At 42.0% G+C, this 25380-nt stretch overlaps 2 protein-coding genes across 2 annotated transcripts in view; both read left to right on the top strand.

Annotated features, from left to right (window-relative positions):
* Positions 1-259: 259 nt before the first annotated feature.
* On the top strand, positions 260-10870 carry LOC306982512 (protein NLRC3-like; the record flags this gene model as incomplete). Its single annotated transcript, XM_079582448.1, has 11 exons — positions 260-345; positions 2258-2343; positions 2436-2932; positions 3525-4846; positions 4923-5055; positions 5360-5514; positions 7596-7772; positions 8406-8579; positions 9555-9731; positions 10126-10302; positions 10693-10870. Exons 1-11 carry the CDS (start codon positions 281-283, stop codon positions 10868-10870), a joined length of 3141 nt encoding a protein of 1046 aa, XP_079438574.1. The 5' UTR covers positions 260-280.
* Positions 10871-18447: 7577 nt separating this feature from the next.
* Positions 18448-25380, top strand: part of LOC306982511 (NACHT, LRR and PYD domains-containing protein 3-like) — a gene marked incomplete at both ends in the record, with an annotated part of 61493 nt that continues 54560 nt past the window's right edge. Inside the window, 7 exons of the mRNA XM_079582447.1 lie at positions 18448-18484; positions 19027-19097; positions 19835-20127; positions 22569-22667; positions 22758-22843; positions 22936-23432; positions 24025-25346. Of these exons, the coding sequence (XP_079438573.1) occupies positions 18448-18484; positions 19027-19097; positions 19835-20127; positions 22569-22667; positions 22758-22843; positions 22936-23432; positions 24025-25346 (2405 nt within the window). The remainder of the gene's footprint in view (positions 18485-19026; positions 19098-19834; positions 20128-22568; positions 22668-22757; positions 22844-22935; positions 23433-24024; positions 25347-25380) is intronic.

The raw sequence follows: 25380 nt of genomic DNA, 5'->3' as shown, positions 1-25380 counted from the left end.
CTCAATCCTGCCCCGGCCTCAGTCTCACCGCAGTGGAGCTACACCTTATATTATAAATCCTTTCTATGGCCAGGGCCTTTTAAATGCTCAAAACTAGGGAGCAGCCATTATGCAAAACAGCAGCTGGACAGAGGAACAGTATGATTTTGTAATTTAAAGAAAAGCTTAAAAAGGTGCCAAATCATGAGAAGGACACATTTATCAGTTAGAAGTGAAACAGTGGAAAACCTGATCTTCTCTCCACAGAAGCAGATCTACAGCCTCAGTGTCGGCTCTGTCCATGAAGAGCGACAGGTCTAAAAATCTCCCTCTACACTTCAGTGGTGAACCTGCTCCAGACTCACAGTAAGAACTGACCTAAACTGTGCTTTATATTTGTGATTGTAACTTTTTTTTATTTTTTTGTTTTTAGTTTAGTTTATTTCAGTCAGTATCTTCACATAGACATGATTGACGACAAAACATGAAAACACAGAAACAATGACTGAAAAGGGTTTTGGCTGAAGTGAAACACTTTTCTAAAGACAAACCCTATTACAACTTATAGTAACTTAGATACAGCAGTTTTACCACCTGCAAGATGAGGACAAATGATTATGTTTCTGTATCAATTAGTCACACATCAATCAATAATGTAATGTAAAGACAAAATATAGTGCACACAGGAGAGTTTATATGTGAGTTTGCGCTAGTGCCTTATAGCTGCTAATTACATTAGATTTGAATTTTTTTTTTAAAGCGTTTAAGGATGTTGAGTTTTTTAAGGTGTCATTCAGACTATTCCAGACGTTTCCTCCTCTGACTGAGACACATCTGGCTAAATGCTCTTTTCTGATAGATCTGAGTTCCTCTGAGATTATAACCAGTCTCTCTGGGTTTAAACCTTTCTTTAAACATTCAGGAACCGTATGGTTATGAACCTTATACATAGCAATAGCTGTGCCAAGATCAACTAAGTCGTGTAGTTTTAGTATTTTTAATTTAATGAACAAAGGATTTGTTGGGGCATTATAACCGCTTTTTTCTGTAGGATAAAAACGGGTTGGATTGTACTTTCATAATTATTCTCCCAGAGTACCACACCATAATTTAGGTCTGGAAGAATGAGAGCATTGTATAATAAATGGAGTGATTTTTGATTTACAACTGCTTTGATTTTACACAATATGCCAATTATTTTTGATACTTTTGATTTCACGTAATTTACATCAACATGTGCTCCCAAACATGTGTATGTCCCACCCTCTCAATTTCCATTTGGTTGATTTTTAGTGTTGTTGGATTATCAATTCTCTTATTACCGAATATAATATATTTTGTTTTATTCACATTCATTGATAATTTATTATAGTCAAACCATCTTTTTAGTCATTCTAGTTCCTTTTCAGCTGTATGCATTAACTGTTCAACATTTTGTCCTGAACAATCGAGGCTGGTGTCATCAGCAAACAAAATACACTGTTCTTAAGGACTTGACAGATGTCATTAATGTACATGATAAACAATTTTGGCCCAAGAACAGATCCCTGCGGGACACCATTAGTTATGGTGTGTTTTTCTGAATTAGTATGATTAATTTGTACATATTGCTGCCTCCCACTGAGATAACTTTTTAGCCATTCGTACGCGACTCCCCTAAAACCATATCTTTGCATTTTTGATAAAAGTAATTGATGATTAATCGTGTCAAAGGCCTCACTTAGATCTATAAAGACACCAACTGTATTTTCTCCATTGTCTGTTGCAGTTGTAATCTCCTCCACCAGATCCATGACTGCCATAGAGGTTGATCTATTTGCTCTGAAACCAAACTGCCTATCGTTAATTATTTTGTGCTTATTTAAAAATGTGTTCATTCTTGTGTCAAACAGCTTTTCTAGAATTTTGGAGAATTGGGAAAGTAAAGAAATTGGTCTGTAGTTTGTGAATTTGTGTTTGTCGCCGGTTTTGAAGATAGGTATTACTTTTGATATTTTCATTGCAGTTGTAAAGATACCAGTAAGGAAAGACGGATTAAAGATGTGTGTTAAAGGTATTACAATGCTATCTATGATCTCCTTTACCAGCATCATATCAAAATCAAAGCTGTCAGTGGACCTCTTACTCTTAAACATATGAACAATATTTATAATTTCATTCTCATCTTCACTTCTAATAAAAAATGAATTTATGTTACTTTTGATATTGCTTATGTCCACTTCCATGGTTTCTTGTGAGATGTTAAAGACGTGCTCAGTGCTGTGTGTTTGTGTCACAGAGAAACAGAGTCAGAGCAGGACGCCTGGCCTCAGTGTGGAGACACAGGCAACAGTCCTGATCAGGGGGTTCAAGGCCCTGCACCAGGTGAGTCTGCTCAGTCTGAGACTCATCAACTACAGCAGGGAATAAGAGACCTGTTCATCAACATTAACAGGTGTCTCCTCCTCTGTGTCCAGGTGAAGGTCTCCACAAGGTTCTGAAGGACCATAAGCAGAGCCTGAGCAGCAGATGTGAGAGTGTGACAGAGGGAAGTGAAGAATCAGGAGATAGAACTCTTCTGAACAGCATCTTCACTGAGCTGTACATCACAGAGGGCCTCAGTGAAGAGGCCAGAGCCCAACCTGAGGAGAGGAGTCTGGAGACACAGTCCAAGAAGAAGCGGGTCCAGGAGATCACCATCAGGTGCCAGGACATCTTTAAAGCTCTGCCCCCTGAGCAGCAGCAGGGGGCGCTGCAGCAGGGCTCCATCAGAGCCGTGCTGACTGTGGGCGTGGCTGGAGTGGGGAAGACCTTCTCAGTCCTGAAGTTCTGTCTGGACTGGGCCCAGGGCTCAGAGAACCAGGAGCTGCAGCTGGTGGTGCCACTGTCCTTCAGAGAGATGAACCTGGTCAGAAGGGGGCGCTACAGTCTGATGGAGCTGATCCAAGTGTTCCATCCAGCGCTGGATCCACAGGTCACTCTCATTTATAGAAAGCTTTACCTTTCACATCATATATTTCAAAGTCTCAAACACTTTTGAAATGACTCCTGGCTCTCAGGGCGTTTGTTAGTTCAGTCTGTGTTCACATTCACTGCACCAAACGCTTCAAACTATTGTTCATGGTCAAAGCAGCGGCTCACACGCGCTTCCTAGAGCTAATCCTCTCACTCTCTTGTGGCCAAAAAGGAAGCAAGTGAAAGAAATGCACTTGATTAAACAGATGGAGATGAAAGCTTTACAGCACAGACTGAGGCAGAGACACATCGCGGTTATAAAGATGAACATCCATCAGACCAATGTTCCAAACGCCCAGCGCCGTGTATTCAGTAGGAAATGCTCCAGTCCTTTCTTCACTTCAAAATGAAACATGACACTGAAAGTGGGCCGTCAGCCTTCACACCCGTCAGGAGACTGACGCCACAAACCCGTTAGAGAAATGCTAAATCCATTGTAAACCCTGCAGTCCCTCACACTGGAGCTCCACCACTCACTGGTTTAAAGTGAGGGTTGAAGGAAAGTGGTGTAAAGTCATGGATGTTAAATGTTGTGATTCTCTGCCCCACAGACTCTCACAGCCCACACTCTGTCCGTCTGTAAACTCCTGTTCATCTTTGACGGCCTCGACGAGAGCAGACTGTCTCTGGACTTCAGCTGTGAGCTCATCTCTGAGGTCACACAGAGGTCAGAGGTGGGCGTACTGTTGGTGAACCTCATCAGAGGCGCTCTGCTTCCTCACGCCCTTATATGGATCACCTCCCGCCCAGCGGCGGCCCATCAGATCCCATCGCGGTGCGTGCACAGGGTCACGGAGGTCAGGGGCTTCATCACTGACCCACAGAAGGAGCAGTACTTCAGGAAGAGGTTCTCAGATGAAGAGCAGCTTCAAACAGTCCTGTCCCACCTCAGAACCTCCCGCAGCCTCCACAACATGAGCCAGATCCCAGTCTTCTGCTGGATCACCTCCACAGTCCTGGACCACGTGTTGAGAAGCCATCAGAGCGGACCACTGCCCCAGACCCTCACAGACATGTACGCACACTTCCTGTTGGTGCAGACGCACAGGAAGAGGAAGTACAAACAGACACAAACAGAGGTCAGGTCTGAGACCTGGGGGCTGACAGAGGCCGACACAGAGCTGCTCCTGAAGCTGGGGAGACTGGCCTTTGAGCATCTGCAGACAGGAAACATCATGTTCTACCAAGAAGACCTGGAGCAGGTGGGTCTGGACCTGAGCGAGGCCTCGGTCTACTCCGGACTCTGCACTGAGATCTTCAAACGAGAGAGTGTCTTCAACCAGTCAGTCTACTGCTTCATCCACCTGAGCGTCCAGGAGTTTCTGGCAGCCGTTTACCTTCACCACTGCTTTCAGAACAAACAGGAGGTGGTCAGGGAGTTTCTTTATGGAACTGAAGGAACCGTCTCATGGTTAAGTCGAAATGAGTTCCTCAGAAAATGTGTAGAAAAGTCCCTGCAGAGTCCAAACGGCCACCTGGACCTGTTTGTGCGGTTCCTTCATGGCCTCAGTCTGGAGTCCAACCACAGACTTTTAGGAGCTCTGCTGAGTCCAATAAAGGAATCAGAAATCACAGAAGTCATTGAAAACCTTAAAAGGATGAACACAGAGAAAGTCTCTCCCGACAGAAGCATCAACATCTTCCACTGTCTGATGGAGCTGAAGGACCAGTCTGTGCAGCAGCAGATCAAGGACTTCCTGAAGTCTGGAGGTGGATCTAAGGAGAAACTGTCTGTGATCCAGTGCTCGGCTCTGGCCTACATGCTGCAGATGTCAGAGCAGATCCTGGAGGAGCTGGACCTAAAGAAGTACTTCACGTCTGATCAGGGTAAACAGAGACTGATCCCAGCGGTGAGGAACTGCAGGAAGGCTTTGTGAGTCCTCAGTCACAGACAGAAGCTTCACAGACCTGTTAGAATCACTCACATGTCGCTCTAACATCTGTTTCAGGTTTGTTAAGTGTGGACTCTCACAGGTTCACTTTGAAGTGGTGGTGTCAGCGCTGAGCTCCAGCCCCTCCCATCTCAGAGAGTTGGATCTGAGTCATAATAAGCTGAGTTCCTCCTCAGTGTCTGCGCTGTGTGTTGGTCTGAAGAGTCCTCACTGTCAGCTCTCCTCTCTCAGGTCAGTGTCAGGTCTGTGACGGCTCTCGCTCGTCCATCCTCCTCCTCATCCTTTAATCACTGAGTGATGGGACGTAGCCGTTCTCTGAGAGTGAAGTAAAGTGTAGGAGATGAAAATCTACAGCATTTACCCCTGACCTCTGAGTCCTGCTGCAAACCAGAGTCTCAGATGTTCAGCTGTTGCTACAGAAACTCCGCTGACTTTATTCTGGACTTAATCACTTAATTTATTCTTTATTCAGATTGAGTTTCTGTGGTTTGTCAGAGATCAGCTGTTCCTCTCTGGCCTCAGCTCTGAAGTCCAACCCCTCACATCTCACTAAACTGGATCTGGATCTTAACACAGACCTGTCTGACTCAGGAGTGTCTCATCTGTGTGGTTTTCTGCAACTCAAAGACTGTCGCCTGCAGACTCTCAGGTCAGTTCACTGTCTCTGTGTCAGGGCTCAGGTTTTAACACAAACTATGAATAAAACAGTTTTAGTGATTTGTTTGTGTTTTGTTCATGTAGGGAATACATTATTTTCCAGAAGAACTAAAGTCTATAAGTCTTATCCTGTAAATGTTTTAAAAAGAGACATAACAAAATACATGTAATGTATTTATCTATTTATGTGTTTAATGCATTTTGATTTGTACATTATTCACACTATGGCTGTTTCCTAAAGCCTCGGTACCTCTCCTTGTCTTGGTCTGAAGTGGGCGTGGCCTTGATCTGAAGTGGGCGTGGTCAGGCATCTACATCATCACTTTCCGCAAAAGTGATGTTTCTTTAGGTGTGTTTAAGATGAGCGAGGTTATGCAGGCGCTGCAGGCGCTGCAGGCGTTGCAGGCGCTGCGGGTGCTGCGGGCGCTGCGGGCGCTGCGGGCGCTGCGGGCGCTGCGGGCCGGTCAGATTTGTGTCCAAGATGGCCGCCCCTCGCTCTGACGCCACCTGTGCGACGGTGCCGTATTCTCGTGAGACCGAGGCGGCTGGAGCGCCTTGGGTCGGCGAGCGAAGTTGCTTTTCTCCGCCTCGCTCGGCTGCCTGAACTACAAAGGCCAAAGGGATTGTGGGAAATGAAGTGCTGTAAACACGTTTGCTGACAGAGGACTGGCAGATGATGGATCTGAGTTGTGTTTAGATCAGAAACGTGTTGCCCTGACGCTCCTACTTAAAGAGATCGACTTAAATCTGCAGAAATGCTTCATATTTGACAGAAAGTGCCGTCTGTTCAACATATGGCCTACATTTAAATAAGCATAAGTTTATTATTCTAATCCTAGACTGTAAGAGGAGAGTCTGTTATTGTAGCTGTAGTGATGGGTCTGTCTGGTGTGTGGGAGAAGCAGAAATGTGTCACAAACTTTAACAATAGTTTTATTCCCAAACTCTTTCTAACAAACGCGAGACGCTGCGTGACCTGAGGCTCCTCTCTGTTCTCGGGGCTGAGATGTGTCTGACTTGATTAGAGGCGCCTTTCTCCGCCCTCGGCGCCACCTCCTGGTCTCGTCTGGAATCGAGGCGAGGCCACTTTGTCTTAAACACACCTATTGGTCAAGTCGTCTGGAGGCGTGTCCTCCCTTTGGTTAGCATGTGGCTAATTTACCAAGGATACATCAGTGTAGCCTTTGCTGCCTTTGCTCAAGCCAAAAACACCCATAATGCACCACGGCTGTCAAGAAAAGAAGAGAAAAAGAGGTGAATAAAGTCAGCACGGCTTGTGTGACTTTTTAAAGCACTTAAATTCCACTTTTTAAGAAAAAAATACGAGCTCTGACTAGTTTTGTGGTTCTGCCCGTGTTCATTTTATTTGTGTCTTTTTACAAACCAAAATTTTTTTTCAAAGATTTGGTAAAATAATTAATTTTAGGTTTTAGTTGTTTTTAGTCAATAATAGAAAAACAAATATTTGTTTATTTTTATTATAATTTTTATGAATGTTTCATTCAAATATTTAAGTAAATGTCACTGCTTCACGGAGCAGCAAAGGACTTGATCTGTTTAGTGGGAACTGAATTTAATTGATTTCAAGCACAAGTTTTCAGTCCCACTTTCGAGCTTTATTTTGTATTTTCAGATAGGTTTCATCATCTGTGAGAACTTTATATTTATTTATCTTCAGTTTGTAAAACTATAATTACTTAGAATCTACCTCAGCAGACCCTCTGCCCTGGACAAAACAGAACTTCCTTTTTTATTTTGTGATGTCACTTCCTTTGCCTTTGAATTGAGTTCCAGTAGCAGCTCTTTTTGGACCAAGGCAGGACCTTGGTTTGGAAGGAAGTGAGTTTGGAGGCACAGCCTTCAACACCAAGGCTTTGGGAAACAGCCCTTATTTTAGAAAGTTTTAGGGAAGAATTAAACTTTAATTGGTTTGTGGAAAATTCTTTCATTCTTTATTATAAACTCTTCAGTTTGAATTCATGTTGTTTATTAATCAATGTGTCTGTGTTTGTTTTATCTGTATTAACTCTTTAATCACTTTAACTTTAATCACTTCATTAATTCTTTATTCAGATTGTGGATGTGTGGTTTGTCAGAGATCAGCTGTTCCTCTCTGGCCTCAGCTCTGAAGTCCAACCCCTCACATCTCACTGAGCTGGACCTGAGTGAGAACACAGACCTGTCTGACTCAGGAGTGTCTCATCTGTGTGGTTTTCTGCAAAGGACAGACTGTCGCCTGCAGACTCTCAGGTCAGTTCACTGTCTCTGTGTCAGAGCTCAGGTTTTAACACACACTATGAACAAAACAGCTTTAATGATTTGCATTAGTTTTCTACACGACAAAAATAAATTAATTTCCAGAACAGTGAAACTCAGACTTTTAGAACACTGTAAATGTTTGAAAGGACATAACAAAATAAATGAAATGTATTTATCAGTTTATGCTTTATAAACATTTAGATTTGTATATTGTTCAAACTATATTTCATAAAGTATTAAGAAAGAATTAGACTTTAAACAGTTTGTCTTATATTCTATTGGTTTTAATTATTAGATTCAGATTCAGATTCTTTTTTTTGGCCATTTGCAGCTTGAAAAACCACATTGGAAAAAAAAATATACCAAAAGGTCGCAAGTCGAGGTTTGGAGTAGGTAACAGCGTCGCTGAGAAGAGTCGGTACTTTAGCGACTAGTTTCTGCGCTGCTTGTGCCATGGTGAAGATCCGTCTGTGCCCACTCGTGCTAGCTGACTGAATGTCACCTCCAGTGGAAGGACCATTCAGTTTAAATTCATGTCATTTATTTATCAAGATGTCAGTCCTTGTGTTTTTTTTAATCTGTTTTAACTCTGGATTATAATCACTTCATTTATTCTTTATTCAGATTGAGTTGGTGTGGTTTGTCAGAGATCAGCTGTTCCTCTCTGGCCTCAGCTCTGAAGTCCAACCCCTCACATCTCACTGAGCTGGACCTGAGTGAGAACAGACTGTCTGACTCAGGAGTGTCTCATCTGTGTGGTTTTCTGAAAAGCACAGACTGTCGCCTGCAGACTCTCAGGTCAGTTCACTGTCTCTGTGTCAGAGCTCAAGTTTTAACACAAACTATGAACAAAACAGTTTAAATTATTTGTTTTTGTTTTGTTCACGATAAAAGTAAACACAGTTCCATAAGAATGAAAGTCTCGAGGTATTTTCCTACAGACTTTTTGAACACTATTTTTTTTAAAAAGAGACATAACAAAATGAATGAAATTTATTCATTTATTTAGTTTAGTTTTATTTTATTTTATTCATTTGACAGGGACATGTACAGGAGCATTAATCAGCATATGAAAAGATGCTTTGTACCAGACTTTAGCTCTTGGAGCTAATTTCCATCTGCAGTCCCTGAGACAGACAATTACATTAGTGCTTTTTATACATTAAGATTTGTATGTTGCTCAAACTATATTTTATAAAGTTTTAGGAAAGAGACTTTAAACGGTTTGTCGAAAACTATATTGTTTTGTTATTATTAAGTGAAATCATTTATGTGAAGGAAGATTCGAGGCCAGTAACGCGGAGTAGAGAATATTTACTGGGTGAAGAGAACAGAACATTTGAACAACGATAGACATGGGTTTTTATCCTAGTATGTAAATGAGGTACGTACAGGGCGTATCCTTAAAGATGATCGGCTGGAGTCCACATTCTAAGTAAAAGTTGTTATTCTCGGTGAGTTTAGTTGAGACAGACTGTGTGTCTGTGAGGCCCCGTATCAATCACTGTGAGGCCTTAAGATAGAAAAACACACTCCTTGGCCTATAGGTTACCAATACCTCCAGGTAGTGTAGGAAGAATATATGTGTCATACTCATAACTGAACACAATGGCATATTTATTCATTAATATAATTTGAACATAGAAATGTTGAAATTATGATTTCATTAACTCTTCAGTTTGAATTCATGTTGTTTATTAATCAATATGTTTTTGTGTTTGTTTTATCTGTGTTAACTCTGGATTTCAATCACTTCATTTATTCTTTATTCAGATTGTGGCGCTGTGGTTTGTCAGAGATCAGCTGTTCCTCTCTGGCCTCAGCTCTGAAGTCCAACCCCTCACATCTCACTGAGCTGAGACTGAGTTATAACACAGACCTGTCTGACTCAGGAGTGTCTCATCTGTGTGGTTTTCTGCAACATAAAGACTGTCGCCTGAAGATTCTCATGTGAGTTCACTGTCTCTGTCAGGGCTCAAACTTTAACACAAACTATGAACAAAACAGTTTTAATGATTTGTTTTTGTTGAAAGTCTAGAAGTCTTTTCCTACAGGCTTTTTGAACTCTGCAAATGATTTAAAAAAAGACATAGAAAACAAATAAAATGTATTTATCAGTTTATGCTTTTTATATATTAAGATTTGTATATTGTTCAAACTATATTTTATAAAGTTTTAGGAAAGAATTAAACTTTAAACGGTTTGTGGAAAATTCTATTGTGTTTTTATTATCAACTATTCACTCTTTTAATTAATGTCGTTTAATAATGGAGATGTCTTTCTTTGTGTTTGTTTTATCTGTATTAACTCTGCACTTAAATCAATTAATTTGTTCTTCCTTCAGATTGTTGGGCTGTGGTTTGTCAGGGATCAGCTGTTCCTCTCTGGCCTCATCTCTGAAGTCCAACCCCTCACATCTCACTGAGCTGGATCTGAGTAAAAACAAAGACCTGTCTGACTCAGGAGTGTCTCATCTGTGTGGTTTTCTGCAACACAAAGACTGTCGCCTGAAGACTCTCAGGTCAGTTCACTGTCTTTGTGTCAGAGCTCAGGTTTTAACACAAACTATGAACAAAACAGTTTTAATGACTTGTTTGTGTTTTGTTCAATATAAAAATAAATAGATTTTCTGAAGAATGAAAGTCTAGATTTTTTTTAAAAAGAGACAAAAAATGAATGAAATTATCTATTCATGCTTTTTATACATTAAGATTTGTATATTGTTTAAACTATATTTTTTTAAGTTTTAGGAAAGAACTAAACGTTAAACGATTTGTCAAAAATTCTATTGTTTTTTTTATTTACTCTTCTGTTTTAATTCATGTCGTTTAGTACTGTTGATGTCAGTCTTTGTGTTTGTTTTATCTGTTTCAACTCTGGACTTTAATCACATCATTTATTCTTTATTCAGATTGAGTTACTGTGATTTGTCAGAGATCAGCTGTTCCTCTCTGGCCTCAGCTCTGAAGTCCAACCCCTCACATCTCACTGAGCTGAGCCTGTGGAGTAACAGACTGAGTGACTCAGACCTGAAGGAGCTCCTCGTCCTTAAACAGAGCCCTCACTGTCGACTGAAGTCACTGCGGTGAGTCCTGACTTTATGAAACTGTTCTGAACCTGGAGCCGCTTTTTCTGTCTGTTTTTGTCTCTTTGAATAAAATCACTGAGGCTGTTGGAGTTTGTTTTAAAGAGTTTTTCTTTATTCAAATCCATTCTTCATTTAAAGGTCCCACATCAGCAAAGACTGTTTTTAAATTATAACCAGGTTATGTTTTATTAAAAACAGACCTGGAGACTTTATCCTTTCATATATTCCAGTGTCGGTTAACATCATATACCATGTGAAAATAAGTTGTAATTATTGATTTGGAATGTGAAGCTAATCTGATCTCTGCTTCTCCACAGCTGGTAACAGACTAATGTTTCCTGAAGATGTTTAGCTCCAGATCAGACGCCTCAGACTGAGCCCAGGAGAATAAACAGAAGGATCAGCATCACGGCTCAGAGGAACAGGTCTGAGCTCCATCAAGAACAGGTCTGAGCTCCATCAAGAACAGGTCTGAGCTCCATCAAGAACAGGTCTGAGGTCGGCAAGCCAGAAAAGATCAAAAGAAAGGTTTTGTACAATGAATATGAATATGGCGGTCTGAAACTTCTCAACCTTGAAGCTATGTGTTTATCTTTAAAAGCATCGATTGTTCCAAAGATGTATCTCAATACCGAGTGGTACACAAGTGTCCTGCTGGACAAAAAACATGTACTGTATCATAAGAAATTGTATCCGTTTCTACAAGTGATGACTTCCCATTTTCCATATGTAGTGAGTCTGCTGGGAAATATTTTGGGGTTCATAAAAGAAAAAATCCACTCATGGTGGTGCTTTCAATTTTATGTTCCAGAAAAAAGAGACGACATTTTGCAGCAGATAATATGGATGAACTCTAATATTCTAATAGATGGAAAGCCTTTCTTTTGGAAGAATATGTTTGAAGAGGAATCATTTTTGTCAATGATATTATCAATGAGAACGGTAAGATCATGGAGTATGATGAATTCAGAACTACTTATGGCGATGCCTGTTCCAGCTTTTCATTTACTCAACTAACAGGAGTAATTGGGAAAAAATGGAAGCAAGTAATTAATTATGGAACTACTAAATTATCGGTCTGTAAACTACTAAATTATCGGTCTGTAAACCTCCAATAAGAAACTCTAGTTGGCAAAAAGGAACAAAAATAAATAGAAAAATATACCATTTTTATTTAATAAAGAAATCTCTGAAGGCTGCCCCATATAGGCGACGGTGGTGCAGATGGTAGAGCAGGTCGTCTCATGATCGGAAGATCAGGGGTTCGATTCCCACCTCCTGAAAGTGTACACTGTCGTTGTGTCCTTGGGCAAGACACTTCACCCACATTGCCCCCAGTGTCTGCGTACATTGGTGTATGAATGAGAGTATGAATGGGTGAGTGGATCCTTGCTGTAAAGCGCTTTGAGTGCCTAATGTAGGTGGAAAAGCGCTATATAAGTTGAGACCATTTACCATTTACCATAGCACATGTGGAAAATGGGAGGACTACTTTGACTCCCCGTTGCCATGGGACACAATATTCAAATTAATCTACAAAACTACTATCGATGTGCAAAATCATTACTTTCAAATTCAAATTATTTATAACTTACCCATGGCTAAAATGCTAAAACTGTGGAATATGATAGAATCAGAGGTTTGTCGTTTTTGTGGTCACGAGTCCGAATCTACCCTGCATTTGTTTTGGTATTGTCATATTGTGTCTTTGTTTTGGGTAGAAGTTGAAAAAATGTGTTTAAGCATTGGTTTGTTTATGAAGCTTGATGTGGTTTCTGTTACATTAGGAGAATTCATTGACTGTCATGATTTAGTTAATTTAATTATTGTACTCGGTAAAATGTTTATTTTTAAGGCCAAAAATAGATATTCACTTAATATTACTTTCTTTAAAACATTTATTCAGAATTTCTTAACTTTAGAAAAGTATATGGTTGAAACAGATAATGATGTAGTAGATGGGATGGTCTCAAATGCTTATTTTGAAAGTGTCATTATTGATTAGATTATATGAAATCTGTTGTTTTCCTAATTTGAGTGAACATATAAATAAAAGTGTGTGTTGCTGAGTCCGACCTGGACATGATCTGGACTGGACCTGGTTTTAGAACCCTATAGACCTGGTCTGGTGAAGATAATGTCCTATATTTTTTGAAGAAAAAAAACCAAAACAAAGCAAAAATAAAATAGACAAAAAAAAGTACCTAAAATAAAATTATAACAATTATGCATGGATTTGTAGTTAATGAAAATGGTGCTGTCAATGGACCAGCAACACACACAGTTCCTGTGCCACGAATTTTGTTTCTTTGCAGACTGCAGGGATGTTTACTGTGGGAGCCTGAGCACTGATACTGTAGTAAAAGCCCTTTTGTGTGAATGAGTGAGAATGAGTGTAAATGGGGGTGGAGGGAGGGAGGGAGGGTTTTTTTGGGTTGGTGCACTACCTGTAAGTGTATCTTGTGCTTTTATGTTGAATGAATAATAATAAAAAAATAAAAAAAAGAACAGGTCTGAGCTCCATCAAGAACAGGTCTGAGCTCCATCAAAAACAGGTCTGAGCTCCATCAAGAACAGGCCTGAGCTCCATCAAGAACAGGCCTGAGACACAAAGTCTCCTCCAAAGAAAGAACGACGAGGACGAGAGAAGAAAGTGAAGTCCTTCAGGCCTCGCGGGTCACAGACTCTCCAGGCGTCTGATCCTGGAGCTTTTATCTGTCCTACTTAATGATATTATTACATTGATCTGATATTATGAGCTGATGATTTGCTTTTGAAACACATTTCTGAAATGAGATAGTTTTAATCACCTGTTCTCTGTGATGATTTTTAACCCTTTAAAACCTCCTGCCGTCCCAGGAGCCCCCGGGGGGAACGACTGTTCTAACTCACTCTCCAGGCGGAGGCTGAAGCTTCTTGTAGTTCGAGTCCTGTAAAGACTCACTTTGTGCTTAAAGTCTGGCTCCAAAGAGTTTCTCTTGAATAAAACTCTCTGTGTGACATATTTGAAGCACACTGTTGTTTTTGTACATTAGAAATAAAAAGCTGAAGCCTAAAGCTCGATTCACACGGGATGAGTTTGACCTCAGGACCACATGTGATTAGTCATAATCACGGAGAAGGTCTGTGATGTTAATCCCATGTCAGTGATTTATAAAGTCAAAATCCCTCTGTGAATGACCTCCTATATTTAGCTGAACTCCGAGCTGATCAAACTGATCCAGTGTGAATCAGCAGGTCTGTGATTTGGACAGAAATGGGAAAGATCCGACACGTGATTCCACTGTTTCTGTTTCCTGAGCACATTTTCCTGAACTGTTGCTGAAGAACAGAGGCTGCATTAGTGTTTGGTTTTGTACAGCCCAGGATCACAGCAGGAGTTTCCTCACAGGCTGCACAAAGACACTGCATTTGCTCAGATGTGGTGGATTTTCTAAGTCTCAACAGTTTTACAAATAAACCATGGAGAGAGTTAAAGTCTGAACCAAGTGGTCCTTTATTTCCCTGCACAGGGAGAACACGACATCACCAGAGCAAAGGTTCTGCTCCAGGACACGCTCAGCACATGTTTAGAATCAGTTTAAACATGACAAGTCACAGGCCATAACCCAGACGCTGCACTACAGCGGGATCTCCAAACAAACACAAAAGCTGCCAGAGAATTCCAGCAGAAATCCCAGTCAAGTGTCCAGACCCTCTGAAGCCTCTGAAGCCTCTGAAGCCTCTGAAGGAACCAACATCTCACAACATTATTTATCTCATTATATTGGTTTTACAGATATACATTTTTATAACTTAACGCTGCTTTAAACTTCTCCACAGCTTCATCCCTGACCTCTCTGTTGCTCCTGGACCTTCATGATGTTGTTTAATGACCACAGCTCTGAGGGCCTCACAGAACAGCTGTAATTATACTGAGAGTAGATCACACACAGGTGCCTCTGTTTAATGGTTAGGCCAAAGTGTGAACATTCTGGAGTCATGAGGAATGTTATAAAGGCGATTTAACAACTCAGAAAATGCTGTATGATACTATGCCCCACTTTTCACTTTTCTATTTTTTTTAAATAACAGAATCATGTTTCATTTCGCTTTCACTTCACAGTCGTCTGTTACTTGTGTTTGAACGTTCAGTAAAAAAATCAAAATAAAATCTTTATGTTAAGGGTTGTAAACATGACAAAATGTGCAAACGTTCAGTGTGTAATAGTACTTTGAGAAGCTCTGTAAACCACAGGGAGGAGTTCAGCTCTATTAACACCTGTGGATAAACATCTTAGTAGTTCTGAAACCTAAAATGTCCTCAAAGGAGTGGTTTAGGCTGAGCAGCAGACTGAGGGCCGCCTGTGCTTTCCCTGCCGTGTTCATATGAATAGAATAAACCTCGTTTCTTTGTTTGTTTCGGGGTTTTGTCTTTGGGATGAACTCATTTTTTTTTTTTGTGATCAAGTTTTTACTGAGTTGTGCAGGTTATCAGTTTTACATAACAATTTCATATGCAGCACAGATTTTTTATATTTTTTCCCCCCCTCACCCTTTGTGATAATGGGTCTTTTAGTATGAGCAGTTATGCACATTACATGTTCATGTAAATTTTAAGGAAATAAAGATACAATAAGACAACACCACACCTACTACACACTCACACACTCACTCACACCCCCATGTCCCACCCCTACTGTCCAGGCATGGCAACAAAAAATAAAAAAAATAAAAATAAAAAAAAATAATTTTGGAGCAAACAACACAAGTTTTGGTAGACAAGAGTGATAGACAAAACAAACATATTTGCTAATTTCCTCCGTCAGTGACATCTACAGAAATAGCTTTGGATACATATAGTTATGTAACATTTATACTGTATTTGGAATACATATAACTATGTACTGTAAATTCATACTTATTACATACAATAAAAGCATTTGCAATCAAGTTTCATACAGTAGCTGCATTTTATGTAACAGATTTGACCAACATGAGATATTTTTGCTTTTGGCGCCGTGGATCCGAGCTGCTGAGAGCTCCAGCTGGACAATGTCTTTAAGGCGAGACACTGCAGGTGAACAGGGAAAAAATGTATATTTACAGATATCAATTTGAAACTGTATGGTTTCATTTTATTGATGAATGAGTTACCAAGACGTTTTCAGAGGGGATTTGGGATTTCTTGTTTAGTTTTAAAATAAGCTGTTTTTTAGTGAAAAAATGTGTAAAAATGTAATTTTCGCCTTATTTTTTGACATTCAAAGCTCAGTAAATGGGGCTTAGGGATTAAATAATAAAAAATCCCCCTGAAAAAATCTTCCAAATATTGTTCAGTCCAAGGCTGGAAAATGTGAAGTCTTTAGGTCCGACTGACGTGGACATAGTGTCGCCACAATGACAGAAACATGTGTTTGGAGAAAAAGGCCCTTGAAATTGCATTCTCCCATATAAGTCTATGGGGGAACATTGAATCAGCGCAATATTTAAACATGTTATTGTGAAGATTAGGCATGTTTTCTGTTTCCGGCTGAAAGTGTGTACGTTCAGAGACCAATTTGGCCCAAAACCTGAAAACTGAAAAAAAATAGTTTTGCCTGTAGTGTCTCCCCTTAAATGATGAGAGCCATTGCTCCACACTCAGGGTTTGTCTAAGTTTCCATCGACATGCTATCATCTTTTTAGCAGCTGTGAGACCAGCTAGAATTTGGCGGCGTTCATTGATATTTAATTTAAAGGCACACTGCGTAACATTTTGGACTATACTGTTGCCTCAGTACAAAACATGACCAGGTCAACACAGAACATGCTATTTTTGCAGTGGTCGATCAAAAAATGGATTTGGATGGGAACCTAAACTATTTAAATCTCAAATTGTGCTGGTTTTAGTCCACATCACCATGGAAACGAGCTGGAGACGTTCCCACTCCCGGTAAAGTTACAGTCAGGTCTTAGTAGAGCTGAGCCGCTCACAGCAAAAGCACATGTTTGTTTGTACATTTATGAGGCATTTTTACAATTATGAAACATCTATCATCAAATAAATGCTTGTATTTCAATTTTATTTATTGGGTAAAATTCTACGCGGTGTGGCTTTAAGATTGGAAGTCTCATTCAGTAAGAGTAACCTCTGAGTGTGGGGCAGTTCTCTTTCCATTAGGTTTGACAGAGCACCAGCAACATTTTCCCAAAAACAGTGAACCTGGGGACACTCCCACACCATGTGAAGAAAAGTCCCAATGACCTTGTCTGAACAGAAGTCACAATAAGGATTGTCCTTAAGTTTCATCAGGTGCAATCTCCTAGGATAGAGATAAGCCCTATGAATGAACTTGTAGTGGATCATTTGGTGGTTTGTGTTTCTCGAAGACAGAGATACATTGGACCAAATACTTGTCCAGTTCCACTCAGAGTGATCTTTGAGCTCTGTTTTCCAGAAGTGTTCAATAGGCAATTGTTTGTAAGAGGCTTTAGTGACAAGTATATAGAGATCTGAAACAAGGCCATTGTTTTTTCCTTACACAAAGTGGTATGGAGGGGATGGTTTTCTAAACGACATCCCCGTGGGACGCCATGGGCACGCATCGCTGCTCGTATTTGCAAGTAAAAAAAAAAAGACGTTGCAGGTAATTTGTGATTTTCCTGCAGGTCTTTGAATTCTCTTAGTCCGTTTTGGTCTGTTATTTTCCCGAGCGTGTGGACCCCTTGGCGTTCCCATGGAGAGAAGGAGGCTGTTTTTTTGCCTATTAGCAATGCATAATTATGGAAAATTGGAGATATTTGATAATAATTGTTTTTTATTTGCATGAATTTATTGACTTTATACCAAACGGAGATGAGGTGAGAGATAATTGGACCGCATTTGTTCTTTACTATCTTTAGTGGTATATTAGAGTATAAAAAACATGACATGAGGTTGAAGTAACTGTTCTTCGATTGGTTTCCATGATGTGAGTGTGTCTGGTTTTAACCAAAGGGAAAGTGAACGTAGGGCAAAACACCATGAGAACCATTCGAAGTTTGGGAGGTTAATGCCACCTGATGGTTTAAGCCGGTATAATGTTGAGGTTTTTATTCTTGTTTTTTTCCAATTCCATAAGTAGGAACCTATGATGGCATGTCATTTCTTCCAACATCCTTTTGGAGGTGCCAAAGGAAGCATGGAGTTGAAGAAATTAATGCGCGGTAGAACATTCATTTTTATGGTAGAAAGGCGAGACTGAAAGGATATTGGGAGTGAGCCCCATCTATTTAGATCATTTGTAATAGAATGCAATGTTTTGTTATAATTATTGTTGATTAAAGTGTTCACTGCCGGGTATATGGAGATGCCCAGATACTTGAAACTTTCAACCACGGGAACATTAAAAGATTCCAAGTTGGTTGAGGTTCTATTCAATGGCATAACTGCTGATTTTGTCCAATTCACCTTATAACCTGACATTTTTCCGAATTGTTCGAAAGTTTAGGAATGGCATTGATATGTGTGGATTGCTTGTATAAATTAAAATGTCGTCGGCGTAAAGGGAGATATAATGGGGGGTGTTGTGGACCATTATTGGTGCCAGATTTTCTGTTTGCCTAATTAATTGAGCAATGGGCTCCAGCGACAGGCAGAATAGGAACGGAGACAGTGGGCAACCCTGTCTAGAAGAGCGAGATACTTTAAATCTAGGAGAGCAGGTATTGCCCGTTATCACTACTGCTGTGGGGGGGGGGGGGGGGTGAACTCATTTTGGTCTCAGTGTTCACTGGTTTGTGGTGAACTGGAATCCTGTGTTATTATGACAAAAACACGACATCCAAGCGACAAAACAAGCCCCGAATAAAGCCATAAAAGTGACGGAACCATGAGGAGAAAGCAATGGAAAAAAGCCACAAAAACATGCCAGAAACACAATGAAAAAGCTACGAGAAAACGACCAAAACACAACAACAGTGTGATCAGTTTTCTTTCACATGAAGTTTTTAGATTTGGGTAGAGCCAAACGAGAGACACTGTGCTCATGTGCTCAGTTCAGAGGTTCAATGATCCATAAAAGGACTGTAAAGTCACGTGACTCTGAGCGGAGCCGTCCCTGTGTCAACAACACACACACAGAGCTGGGTGAGCTGCTCTGTGATTGGCTGAAGCAGGTCACATGCTTTCCCGTAAACCTCCTGCTCCCTTTGCAGCTCAGACTCAGGGAAACTCTCCTCAGGCTGAACAACACTGCTGTAAAGGAACATCTCCACTGCTGATCCAGGTGAGGCTTTAGGATTCATTTATTTATTCAGTGGAAACACGATCACACTGATCTTTTCCTCACACATTTCACACAGACTCACTTTTGGGTTGTGTGAGTGTTTCTTTCATGTTGTTACTTATTAGTGCAAAACTCTGCAGCGAGAGTTCTGACCCGCACAAACAGGAGGACCCACATATCCCCTATTTTAAACCAGCTTCATTGGCTGCCAGTGTCCTTTAGGATCAAGTTTAAAGTTCTGGTTCTAGCCTTCAGAGCCGTGCACGGTCAGGCTCCTTCTTATATCAGTGCTCTGGTCCAGCCTTACACCCTGTGAGGCTCTGAGGATCAGAATCTGCTAAAGGTTCCACGTACGAGTTTTCGTACTAGAGGAACCGATCCTCCCAGGCTCTGGAATGATCTTCCGCCCTCTTTGCTCTATTGACTCTGTGGATTCTTTCAAAAGCGAACTTTAGACACATTTATTTGTTCAAGCTTTTAATTAGCTACTGTTGCATGTAGTTTCTGCTTTTAACTGTGTTGTGAAGCACTTTGTGGCCTTTGTCTGTGAAAGGTGCTGAATAAATAAAGATACTTACTTACTTACTTACTTACTTACTTACTTACTTACTTACTTACTATTTACTGATTAAAGGAGACTGAGTCACAGAGAGTTCTCTCGTGGGGAAATGGAAATACTTCAGATTAATGTGAGACTCACTGACAGACACTCCTGTAAACTCCTCTGACCACATCAGACCACCTCAGACCACCTCAGACCAGCTCAGAGCACCTCAGACCACCTCAGACCACCTCAGACCACCTCAGAACACCTCAGGCAGAAACAGGAGGAGCAAACTCTCCACAGTGAACTCTGCTCCATTAAAGGGAAGAGTCTGAGCTCCACCCACAGCAGAGTGAAGAGGAAGGAGCAGCACAGAGCCCGCCTCCGCACTTCCTGTTTAGATTCCTGCTGCCCGGAGCCGCCTCAGAGTCAGAGCCTCCGTCACAGCAGAGCCTCCACAGGCAGAGACAGCGCCCTCTGCTGTTTGTAACGTCATGTGACGCTGAATCAGCTAAAACATCTCACATTTCCAAGTTTGACAAACAGTGACTAAGTTTGATAAAATGATGTAAACCCACATATATAGAATAATAATATAATCAGGTTCACATTTAAACATATATTAAAATACTAATGGTTTATTATTTCACAGGTGCATCACTTATATTCTACAGTAACGTCGCCTTCATGTGAATAATAAACATGTGTTTGGAACAGGAGAGTTTCTGTAACTCCTCCCTCTCAGTTTTCTCTGATTCAGCTCCGTATCAATATTATTAATGCAAATCCACTAAATCTGTCTGAACATTAGTCGACTAAAACCAGACTAAAATTGAAGAGAATCTTTTTTACTAAATCTCAGAAACCTTCGCAGACACGGGGAGAACATGCAAACTCCACAGAAAGGCCCAGGTGGGAATCGAACCTGGGACCTTCTGTGACGCACGAGCGCTAACCACTGTGCCACCGAGCCGCTGAACTGACCACGCCCCCTCACGGCTCCTTCCTCGAGCCGACCCACATCATCAACTGCAAATGTGGGCGGAGTTTGGTCTTTACTGTCACAAAAACAGCTGCCACTAAAAGCTCCAAGTCCAGCCCTGGAATATTTAACAAAGCCAATGTTTACCATATAACTTACTATATAAGTCACTCTTACTCTATATAAGGTAAACTTTATAGGGCTGCAACTATCGATTATTTTAGTAATCTATTAATCTATCAATTATTTACATCGATTAATCGGATAATAAAAAACAGTTTTAGACAAAGGATTTTTCTGCTAGAAATAGCTTTTATTTATTCTTAATTTCTTATCAGTTTGTCCCAAAAGCAGCAACATGTGACTCTCATTAAGAGACTCCTGTCCATGTCCATGATGAGGAGAGAGAGCAGCTTCAGAGTGTCTTTTAAATCAGTACTTTTATTCCTTTTCAAGTGAAGTAGGTCCTGACTGGAGACAGAATCTTGAAATGTTCTGCTGAAGCTCAGGTGATTCATTTCTTTGCCGGGATCTCAACCAGAGGAGTTTCCTAAAGAGGAGAAACATTTTAATTATTTTTGTCATAGTATTGCTACAGCAGGGATTAATGTGTATATGTTTATGGTTCATAAATGTATTTGTTGTGAGCAATGAAAGGATATGAGACTCTTTAAAGTACGGATGAGGCAGAGTTTTATTCTGCTTTTAAAATAGTGTGACCACCTCAAATAGTTTAAACAGACCAGTGGAACAATCTGGTAGAGCTTTGAAGGACAGAGAAATTATTATTATTATTTATGGATCAGGTATTTTAATCCCACTAAAAGACACATCTTTTTATTATTGCAACTTTTATAACACTGAGCAACAGATATAATAATGATTTAAAAAAATCATGAGTTAGGCTTCAATAAAAAAGTGGAACATGTGAAGCAGGAGGAACAGAGAACGACCAGGCTCTGCAGGACAGTCAGAAGAGGGACAGGTGGTCACTCTATTTAGATCTGTTGATTTATTTATCTTCATTTAAATCGCAGATACAGCGTAAAGATATTTAGCGCAAAACACTTTGCAGCATCGGAGGAGTAGATACAGTAGGATGTAAAAGTCTGTGTTTGGTGAGGGGGGGGGGAGAGAAGTTACCTTATGTCACACACTGAAGTAACAGTGGATGAAAGTGTAGATCGTCCTGATGGTAAATCATCACTGATGCAGTTGTCAGTATTGTTGTGGCGGTAGCGGGGGGAACCGTGTCCTTTCGCCTCGTTCGCCTCCGTCCTGTCTTCGCCTCTCGTTGTGGAGTTTCTTGTTGTTTGAGCCGTGTTTTGATGATTACAACAGCCTTGTTTCTGCTCTGCTACCTGGCTCTGCCCGGCTACGAGGTTTAGCACCGCGAGCTCCGCTCTGATGTTTAACCACAGAGCTGCTCTTCAGAAGCGGCCGTGCGGAAACAAGCGCCACTTACGGTTCCAGGCGCGTAGGCGGCCCCGTTTCATAAGGATTTAATGAGAAATATTAATTAAGCGAGTCATCGAAGCGGTAAAATAATGTTCGATGCATTTTACTAATTGAGTTAATCGATTTTATCGATTAATCGTTGCAGCCCTAAAACTTTAAATAAAGAGATGTTACATAAAGAGTTGTTCCATGATCAAACAGCAGGTGGCGCTGTCTTAGATCTGCTGTGCTGAATCTGAGGCGGCTCCGGTCTGTCCTTTACATGAGGAGGTTTATCTCTGTGTTTAACGGCTCTGACTCTCCCCCAGGACGAGACTCCAGGAAATGTCAAAAAGGAAAAGAAAGTCCTCTGAGCCTCCAGAGGGCAGCACTGAGCCACAGCTCTGTGGGACAAAGTGAGTTCAGTCGTTTCTTATCGACTTTAACCTCCTTCAAAGACACATGTGTTTTTAGACAAAGCAAAAGCAGATTATTGTTCTCTCCACAGACGCAGATCCACAGCCTCAGTGTCGGCTCTGTCCATGAAGAGCGACTGGTCTAAAGCTCCTCCTCTAAACTTCAGTGGTGAACCTGCTCCAGACTCACAGTAAGACCTGACCTAAACTGTGCTTTATATTTGTGATTGTAACTTGTGAGATGTTAAAGACGTGCTCAGTGCTGTGTGTTTGTGTCACAGAGAAACAGAGTCAGAGCAGGACGCCTGGCCTCAGTGTGGAGACACAGGCAACAGTCCTGATCAGGGGGTTCAAGGCCCTGCACCAGGTGAGTCTGCTCAGTCTGAGACTCACCAACTACAGCAGGGAATAAGAGACCTGTTCATCAACATTAACAGGTGTCTCCTCCTCTGTGTCCAGGTGAAGGTCTCCACAAGGTTCTGAAGGAGCATAAGCAGAGCCTGAGCAGCAGATGTGAGAGTGTGACAGAGGGAAGTGAAGAATCAGGAGATAGAACTCTTCTGAACAGCATCTTCACTGAGCTGTACATCACAGAGGGCCTCAGTGAAGAGGCCAGAGCCCAACCTGAGGAGAGGAGTCTGGAGACACAGTCCAAGAAGAAGGAGGTCCAGGAGATCACCATCAGGTGCCAGGACATCTTTAAAGCTCTGCCCCCTGAGCAGCAGCAGGGGGCGCTGCAGCAGGGCTCCATCAGAGCCGTGCTGACTGTGGGCGTGGCTGGAGTGGGGAAGACCTTCTCAGTCCTGAAGTTCTGTCTGGACTGGGCCCAGGGCTCAGAGAACCAGGAGCTGCAGCTGGTGGTGCCACTGTCCTTCAGAGAGATGAACCTGGTCAGCAGGGGGCGCTACAGTCTGATGGAGCTGATCCAAGTGTTCCATCCAGCGCTGGATCCACAGGTCACTCTCATTTATACAAAGCTTTACCTTTCACATCATATATTTCAAAGTCTCAAACACTTTTGAAATGACTCCTGGCTCTCAGGGCGTTTGTTAGTTCAGTCTGTGTTCACATTCACTGCACCAAACGCTTCAAACTATTGTTCATGGTCAAAGCAGCGGCTCACACGCGCTTCCTAGAGCTAATCCTCTCACTCTCTTGTGGCCAAAAAGGAAGCAGGTGAAAGAAATGCACTTGATTAAACAGATGGAGATGAAAGCTTTACAGCACAGACTGAGGCAGAGACACATCGCGGTTATAAAGATGAACATCCATCAGACCAATGTTCCAAACGCCCAGCGCCGTGTATTCAGTAGGAAATGCTCCAGTCCTTTCTTCACTTCAAAATGAAACATGACACTGAAAGTGGGCCGTCAGCCTTCACACCCGTCAGGAGACTGACGCCACAAACCCGTTAGAGAAATGCTAAATCCATTGTAAACCCTGCAGTCCCTCACACTGGAGCTCCACCACTCACTGGTTTAAAGTGAGGGTTGAAGGAAAGTGGTGTAAAGTCATGGATGTTAAATGTTGTGTTTCTCTGCCCCACAGACGCTCACAGCCCACACTCTGTCCGTCTGTAAACTCCTGTTCATCTTTGACGGCCTCGACGAGAGCAGACTGTCTCTGGACTTCAGCTGTGAGCTCATCTCTGAGGTCACACAGAGGTCAGAGGTGGGCGTACTGTTGGTGAACCTCATCAGAGGCGCTCTGCTTCCTCACGCCCTTATATGGATCACCTCCCGCCCAGCGGCGGCCCATCAGATCCCAGCGCGGTGCGTGCACAGGGTCACGGAGGTCAGGGGCTTCATCACTGACCCACAGAAGGAGCAGTACTTCAGGAAGAGGTTCTCAGATGAGGAGCAGCTTCAAACAGTCCTGTCCCACCTCAGAACCTCCCGCAGCCTCAACAACATGAGCCAGATCCCAGTCTTCTGCTGGATCACCTCCACAGTCCTGGACCACGTGTTGAGAAGCCATCAGAGCGGACCACTGCCCCAGACCCTCACAGACATGTACGCACACTTCCTGTTGGTGCAGACGCACAGGAAGAGGAAGTACAAACAGACACAAACAGAGGTCAGGTCTGAGACCTGGGGGCTGACAGAGGCCGACACAGAGCTGCTCCTGAAGCTGGGGAGACTGGCCTTTGAGCATCTGCAGACAGGAAACATCATGTTCTACCAAGAAGACCTGGAGCAGGTGGGTCTGGACCTGAGCGAGGCCTCGGTCTACTCCGGACTCTGCACTGAGATCTTCAAACGAGAGAGTGTCTTCAACCAGTCAGTCTACTGCTTCATCCACCTGAGCGTGCAGGAGTTTCTGGCAGCCGTTTACCTTCACCACTGCTTAGAGAACAACACGGAGGTGGTCAGGGAGTTTTTTCATGAAACCGAAGAAACAGTCTCAGGGTTAAGTCCAAATGAGTTCCTCAGAAAATGTGTTGTAAAGTCCCTGCAGAGTCCAAACGGCCACCTGGACCTGTTTGTGCGGTTCCTTCATGGCCTCAGTCTGGAGTCCAACCACAGACTTTTAGGAGCTCTGCTGAGTCCAATAAAGGAATCAGAAATCACAGAAGTCATTGAAAACCTTAAAAATATGAACACAAGGGAAGTCTCTCCCGACAGAAGCATCAACATCTTCCACTGTCTGATGGAGCTGAAGGACCAGTCTGTGCAGCAGCGGATCCAGGACTTCCTGAAGCCTGGAGGTGAATCTCAAGATTTACTGTCTGTGATCCAGTGCTCGGCTCTGGCCTACATGCTGCAGATGTCAGAGCAGGTCCTGGAGGAGCTGGACCTAAACAAGTACAACACGACTCGCCAGGGTAAACTGAGACTGATCCCAGCGGTGAGGAACTGCAGGAGGGCTGGGTGAGTCCTCAGTCACAGACAGAAGCTTCACAGA

Source organism: Gobius niger, assembly GCF_951799975.1.
Source record: "Gobius niger genome assembly, chromosome: 24".
Taxonomy (NCBI): domain Eukaryota; kingdom Metazoa; phylum Chordata; class Actinopteri; order Gobiiformes; family Gobiidae; genus Gobius; species Gobius niger.
The sequence above is the reverse complement of the archived record's forward strand: the minus strand, read 5'-3'. Positions and strand labels throughout refer to the sequence as shown.